This window comes from Sus scrofa, chromosome 12 (genome assembly GCF_000003025.6).
Source record: "Sus scrofa isolate TJ Tabasco breed Duroc chromosome 12, Sscrofa11.1, whole genome shotgun sequence".
NCBI lineage: Eukaryota > Metazoa > Chordata > Mammalia > Artiodactyla > Suidae > Sus > Sus scrofa.
The window spans coordinates 50421875-50445964 of NC_010454.4; the positions used below are offsets into that span (position 1 = coordinate 50421875).

The 24090-nt window shown below is 54.1% G+C and overlaps 1 protein-coding gene across 1 annotated transcript in view; it reads left to right on the forward strand.

The window, feature by feature from the left end:
* Positions 1 to 23423, forward strand: part of SPNS3 (sphingolipid transporter 3 (putative)) — a 56325-nt gene extending 32902 nt beyond the window's left edge. The window contains 4 exon segments of the mRNA XM_003131886.6: positions 14296 to 14361; positions 20962 to 21060; positions 21184 to 21355; positions 23011 to 23423. Of these exon segments, the coding sequence (XP_003131934.4) occupies positions 14296 to 14361; positions 20962 to 21060; positions 21184 to 21355; positions 23011 to 23099 (426 nt within the window). The 3' untranslated portion in view covers positions 23100 to 23423.

Here is a 24090-nt window from a genome sequence, read left to right on the forward strand (position 1 = left end):
ATGCAAACTATTACATTTAGAATGAATGTGCAATAAGGTCCTAGCACAGGGAACTATATCCAGTCTCAGGATAGACTATGATGGAAGAGAATATAAGAAAGGGAATGTGTGAGTGTGTGTATGACTGGCTCACTTTGCTGTACAGCAGCAATTGGCCCAATACCATAAATCAACTAGGCTTTAATTATAGAAAAGGAAGTGAGGATCCGACTGATGGTTTGTATCAGTCATCTGTTGCTGAGTAACACATTGCTGTAAAACTTAGTGGCTTGAGGCAGGGATTTATGGTTTCTTATGATTCCGTGAGTTGGCTGGATGGTCTCTAGGTGGGTTTTGCCTGTGCTCACTCCCATGGATGCCTTGACCTGGGAGATCAGGTGAGAGGGGACCTCCGAGCTGGCCTCCCTGGTGTCTGGCCATTGGCTGCGGCCCCTGCATTTTCCTCCGTGCGGCCTCGCGTCCTCCACTGGGCGAAACTGAGGGTCCCAGGGCCGCATTCCAAGAAAAAAGAGTGGAAGCTGCCGACTCTCTCAAGGCCTAGGCCAGGAACAGCACAGGGTCACTTCTGCCTTTTTATTTTATTAGGGCCACACGTGCAGCATATGAAAGTTCCCGGGCTAGGGGTCAAATTGAAGCTGCCGTTGCCGGCTTACAGCCCAGCCACCACAACGCAGGATCCAAACTGCCTCCGAGACCTACACCACAGCCCATGGCAATGCCAGATCCTTAAGCCACTGTGCCAGGCCAGGGATCAAACCCACATCCTCATGGATACGAGTCAGGTATGATTACCGCTGAGCCACGCCGGGAGCTCTACTTCTGCCTATTTTATTGCTTGAAGCAAAGTGTAAAGAGCCAGCCCTGTTTCACCGTGGGAGGGGGCTGCACAAGGGTGCAAATTCCAAGAAGGGGATTAATTAGGGGCCATGTGGTAACTACCTGCCACGGGGTTTAACAAGGTCTCTGGCTGCTGTGTTGATAATAGAATGAAAAAGGACAAAGACAGAGACAGGGAAACCAGTTAGGAAGCTTTCTAAGGATGCAGGCAAGAGATGCCTGTGGCTTGGATTGGGCGAGTTAAGGAGGAAGTGCAAAGATGTGGTCAGGCTCTGGGTATGTTTTGGACGTGGAAGCAACAGGATTTGAGGGTGAGAAAAAGGGGTGAGATGCCAGGGTTGTGGGCCTGAGCGATTGGACGGATGGAGTTGCCATTTCTGAGATGGAGAAGTTTGGGGGGGGGGCAGAGCTGTTGTTGTTTTTGGAAAGGGTAGGATTAGGCGTTTAATTTTAGACTCGTTACATTTGAGACGCCTCTTAGACCGTTCGACAGTAGATGTTAAGAGGCCGTTGGAAATGTATGAGTCTGGAGTTCAGGAGAGCGGTCTCTGCCGGTGATTTAAAGCTCGGAGATGGAATGAGATCACCGAGGGCCTGAGCTTGGATAGAAAAGAGAAGAGGACCGGGGATCACACCCTCTGGGGCCTTCGGCGCATCAAGGATGTGGAAGCATCGTGCTACCACAGGGAACTCGGGTGTGGACACCAGCGGTCAGTCCACCACCCTCTATCCGTGACCTCTCTATTTTTATTTGGGGGGAATTTAAAAAAAACAAAAGCATGCCCAGAAAAGCACAAAGAAGGAAATAACACCTTTCCATTTTCTCATCCTCCAGAATCAGCCACTCTTAACATCTCGGCCTGTTGGCTTCCACTTTTGTTATGTGACCATCTTTACATTATGTGACTATGTGTGTCTCTGTCTATAAACACAGCTCTGTGTTTTTAGAAATTTTTGTATCAAACTAGAGTTATATGGTGATTTTATTTATTTAAAAAAATTTTTTGTTTGTTTTTTAGGGCTGCACCCGTGGCATGTGGAAGTTCCAGGCTAGGGAGTCAAATGAGAGCTTTAGCTGCTGGCCTACACCACTGCCACAGCAACATGGGATCCGAGCCACATCTGCGACCTACACCACAGCTCATGGCAACACCTTAACCCACTGAGCAAGGCCAGGGATTGAACCTGCATCCTCATGGATGCTAGTTGGGTTCGTTAACTGCCAAGCCATGAAGGGAACTCCTATATGGTAATTTTAAAAACAGATTTATTGAGAGGAAATTCATGTACTATTTGGCCATTTAGAATGCAAAATTTAATGGTTTTTAGTATATTTAGGGTTTTGCCATCCACACCACGTCAATTTGAGAACATTTTCATCACCTCCAAAAGAAACTTCGGGAGTTCCCCTGTGGCTCAGTGGGTTAAGAACCTGACCAGTGTCTGGGAGGCTGTGGGTTTGATCCCTGGCCTTGCGCAGTGGGTTAAGGATCTGGTGTTGCCACAAGCTGCAGTGTAGGTCACAGATGTGGCTCGGATCCACCGTTGCTGTGTCTGTGGCAGAGGCCCCAGCTGCAGCCCTGATTTGAGCCCTGGCCTGGGAACTTCCATATGCTGCAGGTACAGCCCTGAAAAGCAAAAAGAAAAGGAACTCTACTCAATATTCTGTGATAATTTATGCGGGAAAATAAATAATCTGAAAGGAGTTTCCACTGTGGCACAGTGGTAACAAACCCGACTAATATCCATGAGGACTCAGGTTCGATCTCTGGCCTCACACATTGGGTTGAGGATCTGGCGTTGCCGTGAACTGTGGTGTGGGTTGCAGATGAGGCTCGGATCTAGAGTGGCTGTGGCTGGGGCATAGCTCGGATTTGACTCCTAGTCTGGGAACTTCCATATGTTGTAGGTGTGGCCCTAAAAAAGCAAAAAAAAAAAAAGAAAAAATCTGAACATGAATGGATGTGTGTGCCTGTATAACTGAATCACTTTGTTGTACAGCAGAAATTGTCACAACATTGCAAATCAGCTATACTTTAATAAAACTTAAAAAAAAAAGAAACTTCATAAGAGAGAGATCCCTAATGGCCTCAAGGTTTAAGGATCTGGTATTGTCACTGTGGTGGCCCGGGTTGCTGCTGTGATATGGATTTGATCCCTGGCCTGGGAACGTCCATGTGCTTGTGGGCGTGGCCAAAACCAACCAACCAACCAACCAAACAAACAAACAAACTTCATAACAGTCATTCACCATTTCCCCCCAGCCTTTCCGTACTCTGGCTCTATGTAATTGCTAATCTACTCTGTGTCTTAAGAGACTTGCCTATTCTGGATATTCCATATAGATGGAATCCTGTAATGTTTAATTCATTTATATGAATTTACCTGAAGAAATGGAAGTGAAATCAAAGGAATTTACTTCAAATTAATTTTAAAACGTTGGACTTATTAATGACTCCTGACTAGGCTTCTTATGTCTCCTCGCTTCTCCTCTCCCCAGTCTCTTGATTTTTGTTAATTATTATTTTTACTTTTTTCTAGATTTACAGCATTCACAGTCTGTTCTCTGAGCATAATTCTTACGGTTGTTTGACAGCAGTCCCAGATTTAAATAGATTCAATACTCATTATCAGTCTGGTACATAGGTTCTCCGTTCCTGAGTCCTTTATTTCGGTTCAGCTCCTAGCTGGGTAGATTTTGTGGTTCAATAGTGTTTAATTCATTTTGTTCCCCTTTCAAAAAAAGGCTCTAGTGATTGTATTCCTTTGGTTCATTCATGTTTGAGATTATCTTCTCTTTTCCTCTTCACTTGAAGAACCCTGAACTGGGTATAATATTTTTGGCTTACAATTCCTTTCTTTCATTTTTGTGCAAGGCTTTGTTCCATGGTCTTTTGGTGTCAGATATTGCTATGGAGAATAAAGTTGAAAAAGCCTTTTATTTTCCCATCTGGATATCTGAAGATTTCATTATTCTTGAAATTAACTAGTGTATTATTTCTCTCTTTCTGTGTAACAAGTCACCCCCAACTATAGCCATTTGAGACCGCATACATTTATTTTAATTTTTTTAAAAATTGAAGTATAGTTGATTTGCAAGGTGTTAATTTCTGCTGAACAGCAAAGTGACTCAGTTATACACATATATGCATTCTTTTTTAATATTCTTTTCCATTATGGTTCCTCCCAAGATATTGAATATAGTTCCCCGGGCTCTGCAGTAGGACCTTGTTGTGTATCCATTCTATATGTAATGCTTTGCATTTGCCAACCCCAGATTCCCAGTCCCTCCCTTCCCCATCCCACCTTCTTCTTGGCAGCCACAGGGCTGTTCTCTATGTCTGTGAGTCTGTTTCTGTTTTGTTGGTAGGTTCATTGGTGCTGTATTTTAGATTCCGCATTTAAGTGACATCATATGATACATCTCTTCCTTCCTCTCTCTTTCTCTCTGCTTTTTAGGCCTGCATCCATGGCATATAGAGGTTCCCGGCTAGGGGTCAAATTGGAGCGGCAGCTGCTGGCCTACGCCACAGCCACAGCAATGCAGGATCCTCAATCCATTGAGTGGGGCCAGGGATCCAACCCACGTCCTCATGGATACCAGTCAGATTTGTTCCCACTGCGCCACAATGGGAACTTCTGTCTTTCTAATTTACTTTACTGAGTATGAGAATCCCTAGTTATATCCATGTTGCTGTGAATGGCATTATTTTGTTCTTTTTTATGACTGAGTAGTATTTCGTTGTATACATGTATCATGTCTTTTTTTTTTTTTTTTTCTTTTTTTTTTTTGGCTGTACCCACAGCATAAGGAAGTTCCTGAGCTAGGGATTGAATCCTAGCTGCAGCTGTGACCTGCACCACAGCTGCAGCAATGCTGGATCCTTAACCTACTATGCCAGGCTGGGTATCAAATCCACACTGCCTCAGAGACAATGCTGGGTCCTTAATCACTGCACCACAGTGGGAACTCTGTGTACCATATCTTCTTTATCCATTCATCTGTCAGTGAACATTAGGTTGTTTCCATGTCTTGGCTCTTGTGAATAATGCTGCTATGAAATACGGGTACATGTGTATTTTTGAACTATAGTTTTTTTCTGCATATATGCCCGAGAGTGGGATTGCTGGATCATATGGTAATTCCAGTTTTAGTTTTCTGAGGAACCTCCATACTGTTATTCATAGTAGCTGCACCAGCTGAATTCCCACCAACAGTGTCGAGGGTTCCCCTTTTGCCACACCCTCTCCAGCATTTGTTAGCAAGACACGCACATTTATTATCTCTGAGTTTCTGTGGGTCAGGAATCCAGGCATAGCTTAGTTGGATCCTCTGCTTCATGATCTCTTGCAGTTTGCAGTCAAGGCATTGGCTTAGGGTCTGTGGTCTCATCTGAAGGCTCAACTGGGGAGGGATCCGCTTCCAAGCTCACTCAGTGATTGTTGGCATCATTCAGATCCTTGTGTTGTTGGGCTGAGGATCTTAGCTCTCATTGACTGTTGGCTTGGGTCTGCTCTCAGTTTCTTTGCTAGGTTGGCCTCTTTTTTATGGCAGCTCCCTTCATTTAGAGTGTGCAGGCTGAGAAGGTGATGGAAGAGTCTATTAAGGGAAGTCACAATTTTGTAACCTAATCACAGAAGTGGTATCCCATTACTTTTGCTGTATTCTGCTCATTGGAAGCACATCCCTCAGTCCAGTTCACCCAAGGGGAGGGGACCACACAAGGATGGGAATACAAGACGCAGGGGTCTCTGGAGCCATGTTAGAAGCCGTTTCCCAGAGCTGGCATATGTCTCGATGCTAAATATTCTGTATCATATGAAAATTTCTTTGTAATAGGGTTCTTATCTGCTGAATTAGTACTGAGTAACGTCCTTTGCTGTCTCATCTCTTTGAACATTTCTTATGTTTATTTATTGGGGTTTTTGTTTGTTTGTTTGTTTGTTTGTTTTACTGGTGTTGGATCATCTTCTGGGCCTAGGCTGAGGTCAGCAAGGCATGGAGGGCATACGATTTAAGGAGTCCCTCACTCTCAGGGGCTGAGCCTGCACTTGTGCAACCTGGAGACTGAGTGCCTCCTTAAATTTGGTTCCCTAGGGGAGTTCCTGTTGTGGCTCAGTGGGTAGGAACTTGACATAGTGCCCGTGAGGATGTGGGTTCCATCTCCGGCCTCACTCTGTGGTTTAAGGATTTGGTGTTGCCGCAAGCCAAGGCATAGATTGCAGGTGCTGCTCAGATCTGATGTGGCTGTGGCTGTGGCGTAGGCCTGCAGCTGTGGTTTTGATTCAGCCCCTGGCCTGGGAGCTTCCATATGCTGTAGGTGTGGCCATAAAAAGAAAAAAAAAAAAATCTATGCCCTGGGTGCCTCAGTTTCCACACCTTAGTCCCAGCTATGATCCTCTTTATCTGTCTTCCGTATCATTTACTTCTCTCTAAATGTTTTCTTCTCTTTGTATGTTTATTTTATTTTATTTTATTTTTTTGCCTTTTTGTCTTTTTAGGGCCACACCCGCGGCTTATGGAGATGCCCAGGCTAGGGGTCAAATCGGAGCTACAACTGCCGGCCTACACCACAGCCACAGCAATGCAGGATCTGAGCCACATCTGTGACCTACACCACAGCTCACAGCAATGCTGGATCCTTAACCCACTGAGCAAGGCCAGGGATCAAACCCGCGCCCTCATAGGTGCTAGTCGTGTTCGTGAACTGCTGAGCCACAATGGGGAACTCCTCTTCTCTCTGTATTTTTAAAAATCAGTGGGTGCGAGATCATCTCAAGCCTTTTCTTTTTTTTTTTGTCTTTTGTCTTTTTGTTGTTGTTGTTGCTATCTCTTGGGCCGCTTCCGCGGCATATGGAGGTTCCCAGGCTAGGGGTTGAATCGGAGCTGTAGCCACCGGCCTACGCCAGAGTCACAGCAACGCGGGATCTGAGCCTCGTCTGCAACCTTCACCACAGCTCACGGCAACGCCGAATCGTTAACCCACTGAGCAAGGGCAGGGACCGAACCCGCGACCTCATGGTTCCTAGTCGGATTCGTTAACCACTGCGCCATGACGGGAACTCCTCAAGCCTTTTCTCTGTATGGGTGATTCTACTGCGGTCGATGCCTATTCTGTTTTTTCTTAGTTCTGTAGTAAGGTTGTTTGTGGCTTTGCTCCTCCACATTTCCTTAGGTCTGTGATATCCTTTCGTCCCTCACCCTCTGGTGGGTCTTCATTTCCTCTCAACTCTTTCTTTATTGAGTTAATATTCAATACAGATGAAGCAATTATGAGGAATTTCTTTCTGCTCCTTCTCCTGCTATCTTCTAGATTGGGTCCTTTTTTCTCCCTTCCTCCCTTTCTGTCTTCTTCCTTCTCTGCCTTTCTCCCTTTCCGCTTGCTCCATTTCTCTCTCTCTCTTCCTTCCTTCTCTCCTTCCCTCCCCTTTCTCCCTCCCTCCATCCTGCCTCTTCCTTCCTCCCTTCCTTTTCCTTTCCCTGCCTCTTTCTTTCTCTCTTTCTCTTTCTTTCTTTCTTTCTGTCTTTCTGTCTGTCTGTCTTTTCTTCTCTCTCTCTCTCTCTCTCTGGCTGCACCTGCAGCCTATTGGTTGAATCAGAGCTGCAGCTGCTGGTTTATGCCACAGCAACTCGGGACAAAAGCCACATCTGCAACCTACAGCGCCGGATCCTCAGCCCACTGATCGAGGCCAGGGATGAAACCTGCATCCTCACAGACACTGTGTTGAGTTCTTAACCTGCTGAGCCGCAATGGGAACTCCAAGGAATATTTCTTTTTTTTTTTTTTTTAATGGCCACACCAGTGGCATAGAGAAAGTTCCCAGGGCCAGGGATTAAATCCGAGCCGCAGCTCCCAGCCACATCACGTCCTTTAACCACTGCATCAGGCTGGGGAATCTAACCCACACTTCTGCAGCAACCTGAGCAGCTGCGGTCAGGTTCTTAACCCACTGTGCCACAGCAGGAACTCCCTCTCTCTCTTTTTTCTCTCCTCTCCCTCCCTCTCTTCTCCTCCCTCCTTCCCCTACTCTCTCCTTTTTTCTGCCCCTTTGCGTAGTGCAATGTGGAGTGCTTTCCCCAGTACTGAACTTGCCTGGATATAATGTGGGGGGCTCTTTGCTTTTGACTCTGTCCCAGCCTTCTCTGTGACCCTTCTCTTCCCCAAAGCGGCTGCAGTTTTAGAGGTGAGCGTCAGGTTTTCTGTGGCCTGAGGGAATTGCAGGGCTCAGGTGAGGCGGGAGGAGCCTTTGCTAGAAAACCTGGGCTCTGCTCTCTCTTTGGGGATTTAAGTCAATGCTCTATCACAGGGTTCATTCCATTAAATTACTGGCTGCATCCCCCTTCTGCGATGGCAGCTGTTTTTCGGCCTTAGGTGGAGTCAGGAACTGGAGTCATTATTCACTTTCCCCACTTTTACCCACTTATCCCCAGAAACTTTGCCCACTGCTTCTCAGTTAAAGGGGGGACTGAAGGACCCCTACTCAGTTTATTTCCTTCCAGATGTGGGGCTTTTGGAGCATAGTTTTGGGGAGAGGGGAGCTGGGAAGGGCTTTACTCCAGAATTATCTTTTTTTTTTTTGTCTTTTTGCCTTTTCTAGGGCCGCACTTGCAGCATATGGAGGTTCCCAGGCTAGGGGGTCTAATCGGAGCCTGTAGCTGCCAGCCTACGCCACAGCCACAGCAATGCTGGATCCTTAACCACTGAGCAAGGCCAGGGATTGAACCCGCAGCCTCATGGTTCCTAGTCGGATTCGTTAACCACTGAGCCACGATAGGAACTCCTCTCTCTCTCTCTCTTTTTTTTTTTTTTTTTTTTGCCTCGGCTGCCAATATTTAATACGTATCTCATTAGGCTCTGTTCTTTTCCTTGGTGAAAAACTTTTTTTCCTGACACTCTTTTATTTTAGGGTGGGGAGGGAAGTCTGTGATGCAATTGCAGTCCTCTGTCTTTTGTTGTTGTTGTTGTTGTCTTTTTTTGCCATTTCTTGGGCCGCTCCCTCGGCATATGGAGGTTCCCAGGCTAGGGGTCGAATCGGAGCTGTAGCTGCCAGCCTATGCCACAGCCACAGCAATGCGGGATCCGAACTGTGTCTGTGACTTACACCACAGCTCACGGCAACGCCGGATCCTTAACCCACTGAGCAAGGGCAGGGACCGAACCCGCAACCTCATGGTTCCTAGTCGGATTTGTTAACCACTGAGCCACAACGGGAACTCCCCTCCGTCTTTATGTATGAGTTGCCCCAGATGGTCTTGATGGCTCCTTCCAGCCCAAACTAGATCATGACTCAGAGTTCCCTACTTGCCCAAGGAAAGAGGTGGCTACCATGACACGGAGCCCAGCCAGCTTGGTGGTCACCGAGGCTTTCACATCCAGAAGGGGATGGTGGCCTTCTCAGCCTTGAAGATGCCTGGGCAAGGACCAAGATAGGAGGCCCAGTACTTGCCCAGCCTGGTGCCCCTAAGGGAGCCTTGTGTGGTGGTTGGCAGGGAGCAGTCAGGATGTGTGTCCCCATAGCTGGAGTCAGGGTCAGCCAAGGATTCCAGGTTGGCTGTGGGATCTGCTGTGTGCAGGTGCCTCAGCTCGGGGATCTGTCCTTCCACAGGGCCCTTGGGGGCTTCTTGGATAAGCCCTTTTTCTTTCTTTTCCTTTTAGGGCTGCATCTGCAACATATGGAGGTTCTCAGGCTAGAGGTAGACTTGGAGCTGCAGCTGCCAGCCTACACCATAGCCACAGCCATGCCAGATCTGAGCTGCGTCTGTGACCTACACCACAGCTCATGGCCATGCCAGATCCTTAACCCACTGAGCGAGGCCGGGGATTGAACCCGAGTCCTCATGGATACTAGTCGGGTTTATAACCCGCTGAGCCACAACTGGAACTCCAAGATAAGCCACCTTTTTCTTACATCTTGGGCTGGGATAACTGGGCCTTGCCAGGGGCTGCCTTGGAGGGGCTGAGAAAGGCTCCCTACCTTCCTCTGAGGACCCACCTCCCTGTCAGGACCAGCAGGTGTCTCCTCTTGGATGGGCATCAGAACCCTCGCGAGAGAGCCTGTGATCTCAGCTGAATTCTCCAGGAGGACCGGCGCTCGTTCCCCACCTGCCTGCCTCCCAGGCTGCTGGGCTGTTGCTGGCCCTTGGGAGCTGGGAGGTGTCCTTGTGCCCTGAAACCAGTCCTTGCAATTACAGGTTGGCAGGCCCTGGGGGCAAACTGTGCCAGCCGGCTGGGCAGCTTGCTGGCAGCCAGTCTGTGCTGGGGGCCTGCTTCCTGAGTGGCTCAACCACACTGGGTGAGGCATTGGCTCAAGTGAGGGGAGGACGAGGCCTTAGCTCGGCCTGAGTCTCCACGAGTCTGCAGGGGACACTTACTTTCTCCTTTCCTAGGGGCACCTAGAATCCATTCTTTTGCAGCACAGAGATTAGGTGCCACCCAAGTGGAGGCCCGAGATGGACCAAGGTGAAGACGCTGTCTCTTCCACCCTGTAGGGGCTGAGCCTTCTCTGGGGCAGGTGCTCCAGCTTCCTTCCTGCTCATGCCTACTTGTGCACGCAGGTGCACGCGAGGAGGGGGTGTGCATGTGTGTGTGTGTGAAGGGATGAGTGTGTGCATGGCCGTGTGCATGCATGTGCATGAGAGCAAAAGCAAGAGTGTGTTTGTGTATGTGAATATGTGTGTGTACCCGTGTGACTGTGTGTGTGTGACGTGCTGTGCCTATTATGAGACCCGTGTTCACGTTAGGCTGTTTTCCAGCAAGTCCACGCCAGCAAGCCTGCACCAGGGTTGTCAGCCACCAGCTGTTTAGCTGGTACTCTTGCCACACATATTTTAATGCTTGAAACCTCATCCCTTTTACCTGCCTATGCGCGTCCTTGTGCCTGAGTTCTGCATGTGTCCCAGCTGATGCGTCCAGGACACGTGCACAAGTATTGGAGCTCTTGTGCGTGTGTGAGGTCTTGAGCATGCACATGTCTGTGTGTGCCTGTGTCGTGGGGCTTATGTGAATGTGTGTGCACAGTCCTCTCTGCTGGGGGTGACTAAGGCCAGAAATATTCGTCGCAGCCCCAGCTCCGGGGGGACATCCTCTTGACTCTGAAATGGAGAAGGCCCAGGGCTGAGGGGCTTCACGTTTCTCAGGCTCCAGGCGGCATTCCCAGGCCCTGTTACCCCCGGGGACGGAGTCAGGCGCTAAGGGGACAAGGGCAGAGCCCGATTTCCCTTTTGGAAGTCCCCTCCGGGCTGCCGTTAGGAGGCAGGGGGGCCTGGGAAACTTGTAAGGAGGAGGGGTAGGGGAGGCCGCCAGAAGGAGGCGGATCTGAGGGACATTTAGGATGCAGAAAGGACAGGCGTTAGTGCCTGGAGGGGTGTGAGGGTGAGCAAGGGATGTAGGAGCCCCCGGCCGCCCCCTCTTCATATCTGGCCCGAGTAACAAAGCACAAGGACCATCCAGGAGAGACGTAGCTTGGGGGGCTTGCTGGTGGCCTGTCTGTGCCAAGGATCTATGTCCTGGCTGCCTCCACCACCCTGGGTGGGGACAGTAATGGGGGGGGGGGGACAGAAGGAGCGAGTGGGATTGGGAAGTTCCCTTTGTGGCTCAGCGGTAATAAGCCTGAATAGTATCCATGAGGATGCAAGTTCAATTCCTGGCCTTGCCATAGGCTGTGGTGTAGGTCACAGACTTGGCTCAGATCCTGCATTACTGTGGCTGTGGTGTAGGCTGGCAGCTACAGCGCTGATGCCACCCCTAGCCTGGGAACCTCCATATGCCTCGGGTGCGGCCCTAAAAAAAAAAAGAGAGAGCGGGTTTGGGAACCAGGTCAGAGGGGGGCCTGGCGCAGGAGAGGGCCTGGGTGGGAGGAGCCGTGAGCAGCCTTTCAGCATGAAAATCTTTCAGTATGAAAATCTTTCACTGTGACTTTACTTCATACCAGGGCCCTTCTTGTTTGTTTTGGTTTTTGATTGCGGAGCCCAAGTGTCACAGAAGCCGCTGTGGGGACACAAACAGCACCCAGCTTCAGAAGCCCAGGCCGTTGGCACAGGGGGGGTGCCTGGTGGGGCACTGGGGCCATCCCATCATTGGAGTAGGGTTGGGGAAACCAAGGCCCGGGGTTGGGGGTAACCTTCCGGGGGTGGTCCCGCGTGGCAGAGTGGGGCCAGCAGGGCGGTCCCACCCCAGGAGGTGACACCTCTTTGATGAAGGGTCCCTCGCAGAGCCCAGGCAGCTGCCTCAGGAGACTGTAATTATGGGATTAGGAGGCGGCCTCTCCCCAGCGGGGCCCTTCGCCCCTCAAAGCCACCACATGGAGACGAGAATTTGGTGGCTTGGGATGGGTTTCCAGGTGTGTCTGACGTGAGCCGGCCTCCTCGGGCAGGCTCGCTCAGCCTGAAAGGCCCCATTGTGGCTGCAGCCTCCCTCGGAGTGGCTCTATTTTGGGGTCAGGACCCACCCCATTCCAGCTGGAGGAAGGAAGAGGTGTATTTCCGTATGTCCTGTGGGTGTGGGGGGCCAGGGGTGGGTGTGCAGGAGGCCACAGCAGCAGGGAGCAAGCTCGGAGTGGCTGGCGCCTGGTGGTTTGGAGGCCAGGATACCGTCGAGCTGGAGGCCTGAGGAGGGCGGAGGCCTGGCAGCCCGGGTGGCGGTGGGAGTGAAGGGGACGACGAGCTGCCCCGGCTTTCATGTGGCCCCGGGAGGCCAGGTTGGCCAACTCCGTGGAGCTGGACGCGCTTCCTGATTCCCACCCCAGGCCCAGAGGGAGGCCCGCCCTGCCCTCAAGGGCTCCCCAGCTTGTGGAGGGCCGAGGGCTGGTGAGACTGGGAGAAGACACCTGCTGCCCCTCCTCAGTGCGTCCCGCCCTCTCTCCCCAGCCCGGGCCACACTCCTGCCTGTCCAGCGTGGCGGGTGCCTTCCAGCCTCCTCACCTCTGCTCTCGGGTTCTGGGCCTGGCCTGGCTCCCCTCAGCCCATCCTCATCCTGCCCATCCTTCAGGGCTCTGCTCAGCACCGCCTCCACCTGGAAGCCCTCCCTGTCCTGGGCTTTCCTCTGACTTCCCTTATGCCAGCCTTGGCCGGACCGTGGCTGCCGGGCCTTGTGTCCCTTACCTTGCACGGGGCCAGTCGCAGCGGCGACGGGGGCTCCATGTATGACCCTGGGCCCGACTCTCCTCATCTGTGAAGTGGGGTGATCGTGTCTCACGATGGCTGAGAGATGGGTGACAAACGTGGACGCGCCTGGTGCCCTTTGGGCCCTCTGACCTGGATGCTTAGAGGCCTTTAGGTGCCAGAGCCTGGGGTGCCCTGGGCACAGCCCCGTGACTCCAGGAATGACTAATTCCACTCTAGCAATAAGCTCTTAGAAGCGCGGAGAAAAGAGACTTTTTTCCCTCCTTCTTGCTGCTTCATTAAACTCCTCCTGAGTGAGTGGAATGAGGATTGTCTTAATCCTTTGGCACGAGGTGGGGGCTCCAGGAACAGGGCGAGACAGGCCCACGGTGACAATACCTCCAGTCACCGGCAGATATTGAGGCGGTGGGGAGGGGGACACAGATTATCCCGACCCCACAAAGACCCCGGGCAGGAGGTGGGCTCTGGATGGGGGCTGGAAGCCTGGTGTTCCAGGTTGGCTTTGCCCTGGATCAGCTGGTGACCTCAGATAAGCCCTGGTACAGACAAGGGCAGGTACTGTCTCTGCCTTGCTCACCTCCTGGCCTGGGAAGGGGATGGCCTGGGAGGGGCTGTTGATGGGGTGCCTGGGCTGGACGGTCCGGCTGGCATGAGGTGGACACCTCCTCAGTGTACACAGGCCTTAGGAGAACAAAGGGGAGGCTGGGCAAGCCCGGAGTGGGCCCAGAGCCTTTCTCCTCTAAGTCTGTTTCCCCACCTTTTTTCTGTTTTTTTTTGTTTTGTTTTGTTTTGTTTTGTTTTTTTACGGCCACGCTTGCGCATATGAAAGTTCCTAGGCTAGGGGTGGAGTTGGAGCTCTAGCTACTGGCCTGCAACACAGCCACAGCAACGCTGGATCCTTAACCAACTGAGTGAGGCCAGGGATCGAACCCACGTCTTCATGTGTACTAGTCGGGTTCATAACCGGCTGAGCCACAATGGGAACTCCCGTTTCCCCTCCTTTGAAAGTGACCTCAGAGTCCTGGCTGCCTGCTCGTGCGGCTCCTGGGTGCTCTCAAGGGCTGGACCCCAGGGGTCGTCCATTCAGGGATTGGGGAAAGGGCTTTTCCCAGCCAGGGGCCTGGCAGTCGCCTCCGGGTCACAGCAGCCAGTCTGCCCACTCTGGAGGCTGCTGGAACTGGGAAAGCAGTTCCAGAGCTCACCCCCCACCCCCAAGGATGTTTCCATGGTACCTTCCTCTGTGCAGCCTGCCTCCTTCTCCAGGGGCAGCAAGAAGAGGGCGTGGGGCTGGTGGCTGAGACCCAGGAAGCCTCACTCTGGCCACCCTTTGTCCACAGGTGTTCCTGGCCCTCGGGGAGCTGCTTCTGTCTTGCAACTGGGCAGTGGTTGCTGACATCCTGCTGGTAGGTGTGCGAGTGGGAGCAGAGGGCTGGTCCTGGGGCCTTCTGAGCAGGGGCAGCTGGAGTCTGTCCTGCTCAGGGCTGGACTTCTGCTGTTGGGTGGCCTAGGGGTCAGGAGAGGCCTCAGAGACCATGGGGTGGGGGACCAAGGTCAATGGACTGTCACCTTGGACCGGGGACCTCCCTGACACTCAAACATATCCTCTGACCAGGACTCCCATTTTGTAGATGAGCACATGGAGACTCAGAGAGGGCGGGGGCCTGGACCAGGGTCACACAGCATGCAAAGGACTGAGTCCTGAATGGGCCCAGCGTTTTTGACTCCAGGGCTCTCTTGCTCCCTCCCTCTTTCTTGATTACTCTCCTTCTCAGCAAGCAGGCTCCTTGGCCTCCACTTGGGTGTGCAGACAGGGACTCTGGACTTTAGGGCTACCGAGCCCGGGTGGATCCAGGCCGCCCAGCTCCCACATCATGGCCTGCAGGTCAGGGGGCTGGCTCAGGCTATCCGGAGACCTGACGCTCTGTCCTGACCACTTGGCTGCTAGGTCCACAGTCTAGCACGACCTCCCTGAGCCTCAGACTCTCCATCCAGCCTCCCTGCCTCCTTCTCGGAGATGTACAGGGAAAACTATTTGAACACGGACAGGCTGTGCCCTTGTGGATGACACAGGGTCCCAGACCTAGGGACACCCCCAAGAGCCTTCCTCTTGCCTCCGGGCAGCCTGGCACCATCCAGCGCGGGGCACAAGGGAACTAGAGCAGCTTGCAGTCGGCTGAGAGCTGTCCTGAGGGTGGTCTGGTGCCGGGGCACGGACAGGGATTCAAGAAACAGACCTGGGCTTCAGCCCTGCTTCTGTTCCTTCATAGCTGTGTGTGACGTGGGCAGGTCACTTTGTCTTAAGCCTCAGATTCCCTGTGTGGAATCCGTCGTGGCGCAGTGGTTAACGAATCCAACTAGGAACCATGAGGTCGTGGGTTCCATCCCTGGCCTCGCTCACTGGGTTAAGGATCCAGCGTTGCTGTGAGCTGTGGTGTGGGTTGCAGACACAGCTCGGATTCCATGTTGCTGTGACTCTGGTGTAGGCCGGCAGCTGTAGCTCCGATTGGACCCCTCGCCTGGGAACCTCCATATGCTGCGGGAAGCGGCCCTAGAAAAGGCACAAAGACAAAAAAAAAAAAAAAAAAAAAAAAAAAGGATGAAAATACCTCATAGGTTATTGTGGGGGTGAAGCGAGATCATCTGTGTGGAGCTTTTGCCCCGTGCCCGGTGCAGAGAATGCGGGCTGGGGTTCTGATGGCAAGTCGGAGGTTGCTGCTTGCTTGCTTCCTTCCTTCCTTTTCCCTTCTTCCACACCTGCAGCATATGGAGGTTCCCAGGATAGGGGTTGACCTCTAGCCTATACCTCAGATCACGGCAACACCAGATCCTTAACCCACTGAGCAAGGCCAGGGATCGAACCCCCTGCCTCATGGATCCTAACTGTGTTTGTTAACTGCTGAGCCACAAAGGGAACTCCTGGAATTTAAGTTTGAATGGGCTGTGGGGAAGTATAGTCATTTAATTAGCCAACAAGGCCTGCTTGAATACTACTGTGGGCGGGAGGCTCACTCTCTGCCTAGATGTTCGGCTCCTCCCCATGGCCCAGGCTCAGCGGGTGTAGCCAGGGCTGTCCTGTCCTTGACTCCTGGGTGGGTGTATCAGCTGCAGGGACTTTCAGCTCTTTTCCTTCCTCCAGACAGGAGACTTGGGCTCCAGCCCAGACTCAGCCACAGACTTGCCGAATGGCCTTGGGCCTCAGTTTCCTTGCCTATAAAGCGGGGTAATAATTTTTACTGGCCTGGCGGGGAGAACAGGATTGCCTGCGGTTGGGCCCTTGGTACATGGGATTGTCTGGCAAATGTGGTCTTGAGTGGATTTGCCCGCTTTTAGGCACAGGGAGATGAGCTACCTACCCCCACCTCCGAGGCAGCTTGTCCTCTGAAACCTGCCCCCCCCACCTCCCGCCCCCGCAGCTCCCTCCACCTGCCCCCTGCTCCACACGACAGCCCTGCAGATATGCGAAGCTGCGCTCCCTGGGTCTGTGTTTGCAGGAATGATTAACCTGGCAGAGCTAGGCTCTTGGTAGAGCTGTGTGTGGGTTGAGGGCAGCAGTCGGGGTAGGGGCAGCAGAGGAGGGGAGAGGGGACCAATGAGCCATAGTCTGTCCCATCTGGCTCTGCCGGGGAGCTGGCTGGTGCTGGATGGGATCCAGCCCACCCAGTCCTCCCCTTGGCCCTTCTGAGGCTTGGTGGCCACTGGTCCCCAGAGTTTAGCAAGACCCACTCCCCAGGAAGGCTTTCTGGCCCCTTCCCCATCCCCACCTTCCTGAGGCCCCTCAGTGGAAGGACGAGCTTGTGACACTTTGGTGGCCAGAGCTGGGCCAGTCCCTGGGGTTCTCGGAGCTCAACCCCCTGGCGGAGGGGAGGGGAAGGCTCCAGGAGGGAGTCATCTGGGGCCAGACAGGTGAGGGGTGGGCTGTGGGGACCCGGGCTGTGGCATGCAGGGACAGACAGATGGCAGCTGGGAGCAGGGCAAGGGAGGGTGGGGGTGATGAGACCAGGCTGTGTAGACGGCTCCTGTGAGAGGCTGCGCTGGGGAGAGAGGGGATGGTGGCTGGAGGTGGCGGGTCATAGGTAGCGGGTCATAGGTAGCGGGTGTTGCTTTTCTAGAGGTGAGCCGGGAGCAGCCTCCAGGGGGCAGGCGGGGGGCAGTGGGTGGAGCGAGGCCAGCAGTGGGTGGGATGGGCCGGGAGGAAGCCTGGAGCTGGCAGGGGGCAGGAAGTGTGGGGACCCTGGTGTGGCAGGAAGTGTATGGATGGGGGGGCAGTCCCACGGCTGGCTGCCTTTGGTCCTGAGGCACAGAAGGTGAGAGGGCAGCAGGGCCCCAGAGCCAGGATTCTGGAACAGTCGCCCTGCTTCCACTCCCAGCCCTGCTGCTCTCTGGCCTTGTTGTGATCGAAGGTACAGTAGGTAGAAAGGCCACACCCACCGGTTATGCTCAGGCTGCAGGGGCCAACGGAGCTAGTCTTGCATCATGAATGTTCCTGAGGGGTCGCCGTGGGCTCCCTGGGCTCCAGGCCAGTCCCACCTCAGGGTGGCGCGGCTCTCTTTGATCCGCTTATGCACAAGGAGAATCCAGATGCTTTGGGGAGAGACCTCAGGGGCTCTTCAGTGGTTCTTGGGCTTCACTGGGCATAAAGAGTCAGGTTTAGGGGAGCTGGTTACAGATGCAGCTTGCAGGTCTCTGTCCTCAGAGTCCGAGTCACCAGGTTGGGGCCCAGGGATCTGCGCTGCTAATGAAGGTCCCACGTGGTCCTGATCAGCCCGCTTCCTCTGCTCATGAACCCTCGCCGAGTTCAGACCAGCGCGGTCTCTCCAGGCGAGCTCCCCGCCTCCCCACACCTCCCGATGGGCTCTCCAGCTCCCTCCTAACCCTCATGTCTGTCCGGGGGGGCCCCCCTCTGGGTGGCCCAGAGCCAGCTCACCCGCCCCAGCCCTGGAGAGTGGAGCCGAAGGGGGGGGACTCCTCCCTCTCTGGGGTCTATCCTCTGGGGTCCTGGAATCCGGTCACCACCACCAGGCCCCCTCCCGCCTCCTCAGCAGATTCCCCCTCCCCCTGGGGGTCAGTGCCCTCCTGTCCTCCCTCCGTCCCTGTCTCCACGCTCCCCGGCTCTGCCTTCTGCCCCTAGGTGGCCGTCTGCTCACTTGTCTGTCTCACCCTCCCAGGGGTGTCTGGGTGAGGGGAGCGGGAACGTGAGGCAGGCTGCCAGGGTGCCAGCACCTGGTGGCTGCCACTCTGACTTTCTGCAGGCCCTTGATTGGCGCTAGTTATGCCCCAGGCTATAAAGGGAACAGCTCTTCTGAGAGTTAAGAACAGAGGTGTTTTTGTCTCAGAATAGAATGAGCCTGGAGTTTTGGGAACCCAGAAGCCTCTAAACCTCGAAAATTACCTGCTGGGCTCTCCAGCTGCTGGTGGGGCCCTGCCTTGGCCCCTGGCTCTGTAGAGACCCTGGGGACCCAGTACAGGCTGGGGCGGTGGTGGTGGGGGGGTGCAGCCCTACCTCTCCCACCACTGACAGCAGGGGCTGGTCTGGGTCCAGCACATGGGAGTTCCTAGGAGGGGAGGAGGGGGCCCTTCTCTGAGGGTTCGAGTGGCCCTGCCCCCTGCGCAGACTTTTTTGGACACGGAACCCACCTTCTAGGAGGCCCTGCCCTTCTGCCCAGAACCACCAGTGAGTAATCACATAATTATGGGGTGAGCAGGAAGCACTCGGGGAAGGTGCAAAGCTGTGGTCAGTTCCTTCTCAGGCCTGTTGGCAGGTCCTGGTGATGGGTGGGAGGCCTGGCTTCTCTCACCACCTGGGCAGAGTGGCTCAGTGCCAGTGACTCTGGGCTGGCTGGTCACCCTCAATGGTGACTCAGGCTCCTCTGCCCTCCCCACCCTCGGGCCTCCTGCCTCCACACCTTGGCTCACACTGTCCCGGTCGGGGTGCCCTTTCCTGCTCTCGCTGCCAGTTACCTGTTCGTGGGTTTGTGGAGCTAGGGGCACGCTTGTGCTCTGGGTCTTTCTCTCTGGATTCCAAACATGCTATAACAAATGCATAAATATTGTTGGAAAGACGCTCCTCGCTCCTATCAGCAGAGAGGTCAAAGGTCAGACCCTGGAGGAAAAGGCCTGGGAGCAAATCTCAGCCCTGCTATTTCCTGGCTGGGTGACCCTGGGTAAGTTACTCACCCTTTCTGTGGAGGGTTTCCTCATCTGGAACAGGTGGATAATAATCGTATCTCCCTCGTGCGTAGGTTGCCTGGATATATAATATATGTTTGTTTGTTTGTTTTTTGTCTTTTGTCTTTTTGCCTTTTCTAGGGCCGCTCCCTTGGCACATGGAAGCTCCCAGGCCAGGAGTCTAATCAGAGCTGCAGCCACCAGCCTATGCCAGAGCCACAGCAACGCCAGATCCGAGCCACGTCTGCGACCCACACCACAGCCCACGGCAACGCCAGATCCCTAACCCACTGAGCGAGGCCACGGATCGAACCTGCAAGCCCATGGTTCCCAGTCGGACCCGTCAACCACTGAGCCACGACGGGAACTCCATACATGTATTCTATATGTGCTTCCTTTTTATATATTCTCTATATGCTTCCTGTATGCATTTTGTGTATCTCATGCATACAGGAATGAATTAGGTGATTGTGTATATACATATGAGATATATAAAATGCATATAGGAAGCATCTAATAAATGTAAGGTATTATTATTATTACTGTTATCATTGTTATGCTTTTCTGGTGGGTTCAGGTTATGGACAACTAGTTCTTGGGGATGAGGCTCTGGGGTGGGGAGCTCCCCTGTGGCTGCCCTGCTGAGACCGTGTGACTGTGTGGCTTCTGCTTGAACTCCCTTCTTCTCACCCCTCCCCTTCCCTGCTGTAGCTCTGGGTTCTGGTGGGGTTTCTCCTGGATGGTTCTCCTTGACTCATTTAGTTGGCAAACTTTCAGTGAGTCCCCTCTGTGCCTGGCACCTTGCTGTACCCCAGGGACTGCAGGAGAAATTAGGCAGAGCTGTGCTGCTCGGATGATGTTGCAGTCAGGGGAGGTGGACAGAGACGGGACCCTTCCAGCGGTGGGGGAGATGTGTTCATTCGGGGTGCACACAAGGGCTGTGGGTGCCGAGGACAGGCACCTGAACTCTGGCAAGCTTCACAGAGGAGGTGACCCAAAGGTCAGTCGTGAAGGATAAATGGGGATGCTCCAGCTGGACCAGAGAGCGGAGGGCTCAGGAGGCAGAAGGCACAACGGGTTCAAATGCCCGGAAGCCTTCTGCCCCCACCCCCCACCCCGGAGTCACAGGGCTTTGGTTCAGACAGAGGTTCACATGTAGCCTCCAGGTCCCAGGTGAAGAATGACAATGCATGTCACCCTCCAGGCAGGTACCATTACCATGCCCTTGTGGGAGGAGGAGGCTGAGGCACAGAAAGGTCAAGTGACTCTCCCAAGTCACACAGCAGTGAGTGGGAATGGGGATTGGAATCCAGACAGTCTGACTCCACAATTCATACTAACCTTATCACCTCTTCCAAGGAGTTGTGTGGGCCTTTCCAGCAAGGCTGCCTTGGGTCTGTGCCCAGAGGGGCTTGGACTTCCCAAGAGAGGGGCCAGGCCCTCCGCACCCCCAGACCCGGGTGCCCACACAAGCAGACACAGGGCTGTGCACCCTCTCCTCAGCCCACGGCTCAGCTTGCTGCCTTCTGGGCCCCTGAGCAACCTGTCACTGTTGTCACAGCCATGCCTGGTCCCCCTGGTTCAAGAGCAAGCCCTCAAGAGGGGTGGCCCTCATCGGGGGCCTGGCATCTCCATCCCAGGGGGCCAGGGAGACGCCCTGAGCCTTGGAAGGGCCTGATGTCCTGGGGCTGGGGCTTCAGGCCTTGAGATCACTGATACCCTGCCAGTCTCTCGGCTGGCCGGTCACTCTGCCAGGCAGGTCCTTGGCAGGTAGGGAGCAGAGGTGCATATAAGGGGTACCTGCTCTCTGCCCTCAGTTGGGCTCTTGTGTTTTACAGTCCGTGGTGGTGCCCAGATGCCGGGGGACAGCAGAGGCGCTGCAAATCACTGTGATCCACGTTCTGGGAGACGCCGGCAGCCCCTACCTCACTGGACTTGTAAGGCTGGGTGGGTGGCAGGGCTCCAGGCATCCCTGTGTGGGGGACGAGAGGGCCTGGGGGAGGAACGGGGCACAAAGTCCCAGAGGCTGGCCTGGCAGACCCAGCCTTTGTCCTCTGCAGATCTCCAGTGCCCTGCGGGCCGCGCGCCCCGACTCCTACCTGCAGCGCTTCCTCAGCCTTCAACAGAGCTTCCTGTGTTGCGTCTTCGCCATCGCCCTGGGTGGTGGCTGCTTCCTGCTGACTGCGCTGTACCTGGAGAGAGACCAGGCCCAGGTTGGGCAGCCTGGCACAGGTACCTCCACCCCTCGCATGCATGCCAGGCTCAGGGCTGATCCCGTAGGAGCAAAGAGCACTGGCCACCCACTCCATGAGCCCCTGGCCAGTTGATTTGTTCCTTCATTCATTTATTCACGCATTCAAAAGTAGTTGTCAGGAGTTCCTGTTGTGGCTCAGCAGGTTAAGAACCTGACTAGTATCCATGAGGATGCGGGTTTGATCTCTGGCCTCGCTCAGTAGATTAAGGGTCCAGCGTTGCCACAAGCCGCAGCGTAGGTCGCAGATGTGGCTCAGCTCCCACATTGCTGTGGCTGTAGTGTAGGCCGGCAGCTGCAGCTCCGATTCCATCCCTAGCCTGGGAACGTCAGTGTGCCATACCTGTGGCCCTAAAAAGAAAAACAAAAAAAAGTTATCATGCCTTGACTATATGCCAGGCAAGGTCACAGATGCTAGGGGGTGAATGCCAAGTCCAAGCCCTCATGACGGTGAAATGACAAAGAAACCAAGAGAAGATGCAAAAGACAGAAAGCAGGAAAGAAGGGAGAGAGAAACTGGTGGGGGCAGGCTGCAGTTTCTGAAGAGGTGGCCAGACAGGTCCTCACTGTGCAGGATTTGGAGGGGGACTGAGTCATGCAGGTATCTGGGGAAAGGTGCTCCCAGCTGAGGGAAGAGCTAGTGCAAAGGCCCTGAGGTAGGAAAGTACCTGATGTATTTCAGGACCGGCAAAGAGGCCAGTGTGGCTGGAGCAGGAGTGAGGGGGCCAGTGGTAGAGACTGGGGAGGGTAATGGGGTCAGAGCATGGGGGTTTGCAGGCTTTTGTAGGAAGCGAGGCCTTCATTTTGAGTGAAATAGGAGCATCTGTGGATTTTCCAGTGGACAAGCTTCAGGGGGTCTGATTTACATTGTTGCACCACTCTGGCTGCTCTGTTGAGAACAGACTGTAGGGGGTCAGCATTGATGCAGGAGGCTCTGTGGTCATCAGAGGAGAGCAGTGGGTGCTGGCCTTGACAGTGGGGAGAAGGAGTTGGATCTGGAATTTATTTTTATGTTTTTTATTTTTTGTTTTGTCTTTTTGCCATTTCTTGGGCCTCTCTCGTGGCATATGGAGGTTTCCAGGCTAGGGGTTTTAATCGGAGCTGTAGCCGCTGGCCTACACCAGAGCCTCAGCAACTCAGGATCCGAGCCATTTCTGCGGCCTACACCACAGCTCATGGCAATGCCAGATCCTTAACCCACTGAGCAAGGCCAGGGATTGAACCCGCAACCTCATCGTTCCTAGTTGGATTTGTTAACCACTGAGCCACGACGGGAACTCCTGGAATCTATTTTGAAAACAGAAGCTAGAGGAGTAATGAACCCGACTAGCGTCCATGAGGATGCAGGTTTGATCCCTGGCCTTGCTTAGTGGGTTAAGGATCTGACATGACCATGAGCTGTAGAGTGGATCACAGACATGGCTTGGATCTGGTGTTGCTGTGGCTGTGGTGTAAGCTGGCAGCTACAGCTCTGATTTGACCCCTAGCCTGGGAACTTCTGTGTGCCAAAGGTGTGGCCTTAAGAAGGCAAAAAACAAACAAACAAAAAAACCCAGAAGCTAGAGGATTTCCTGACAGACTGTGCCCGAGCACCTTCTGCCTCCTTTGGGGCTGGCTGAGCTCCTTCTTCCCACAGGGACCTGCGACAGCAAGCACGTGGACAGCAAGGCCAAGGAGAGCCAAAGCCTACTTCCTGGCACAGAGTCCTCCAGAGAGGACCCCTGAGGCCCCTGCCCTGCAGCCGGGAGGTCCCACCCAGCCTGCCTGTACCCCCAGCGGGCAGCCTCCACTGTATCAGTGCCTCTGCCCACCTTTGGCTGTGGCTCAGGGACCCTGGCTGAGCTGCACCTGCCACTTCTTCACTCCGGGCTAGAGAGCTGGCAGCCCCTGCCATGGGGCTGGGAATTGAGCTGTCAGCACCCTCCGCAGGAGGCCTGAGCCTATGCCTGCACCCAGCACGAGGCTGCTCCAGCCCGGGGTCCTCGGCCTGGCTGCCAGCGGGCCCGATTAAAGTGTGGCCAGTACAAAGCCCATGGATCTAGGCCTGTAGACAGTCGTGTTATTTATAGCCTCAAGGTGTCTCTGCTGGGACTGGAAGAGGGAGAGGAGGAGGTGGGCAGTCTGGGTGCCCGCGGATGCAGGGCTGCCACTGTAGAAACCAAGGGGGCTGCTGGGCATCGGTCTCCAGGCATCTCCACCCTGGGCTGCCCACTCTGACCCCGTCTCCCCACTCTGCAGGGCCAGAAGAGCCCAAGATCCCGCTCCGTGCGAGTTCATCCTCTGAACAAAAGGTGGGGCTGAATCGGTGGTCCTGAAGATAGGTTCTCCTCAGGTGCTGGGGCATGGGTGTGGCTGCAAGATCTGGGGGACACTCAGAGGAGCGCCCCCACCTGCACAGACCTGGCTACCCCAGAACCATGCTCGGGGGCTCGCGTGGCTGGGCCTGAGTGCCCTGTTCTGCATCCTGGCCCCCTCCCCCGTGGGGAGGGCTGGTTCGATGGGACTCATACTTGCTCCTGGGTTCGGAGCAGCTGGGCGCAGTGGGCCCTGCAGGAGATCAACAGCTTCCAGGCGGGCAGCAGTGGGAAGGCATGTTCTTTCTGCCATGAGCATAAGCGTCTCTCCCCCTCCCCTGGTGCCCAGCCAGGCAGTCACTCTTCACTCACTGATCACCGCCTCTGCTGTGCCCGGCTGGGCCTGCCTCGCAGCAGCTGTG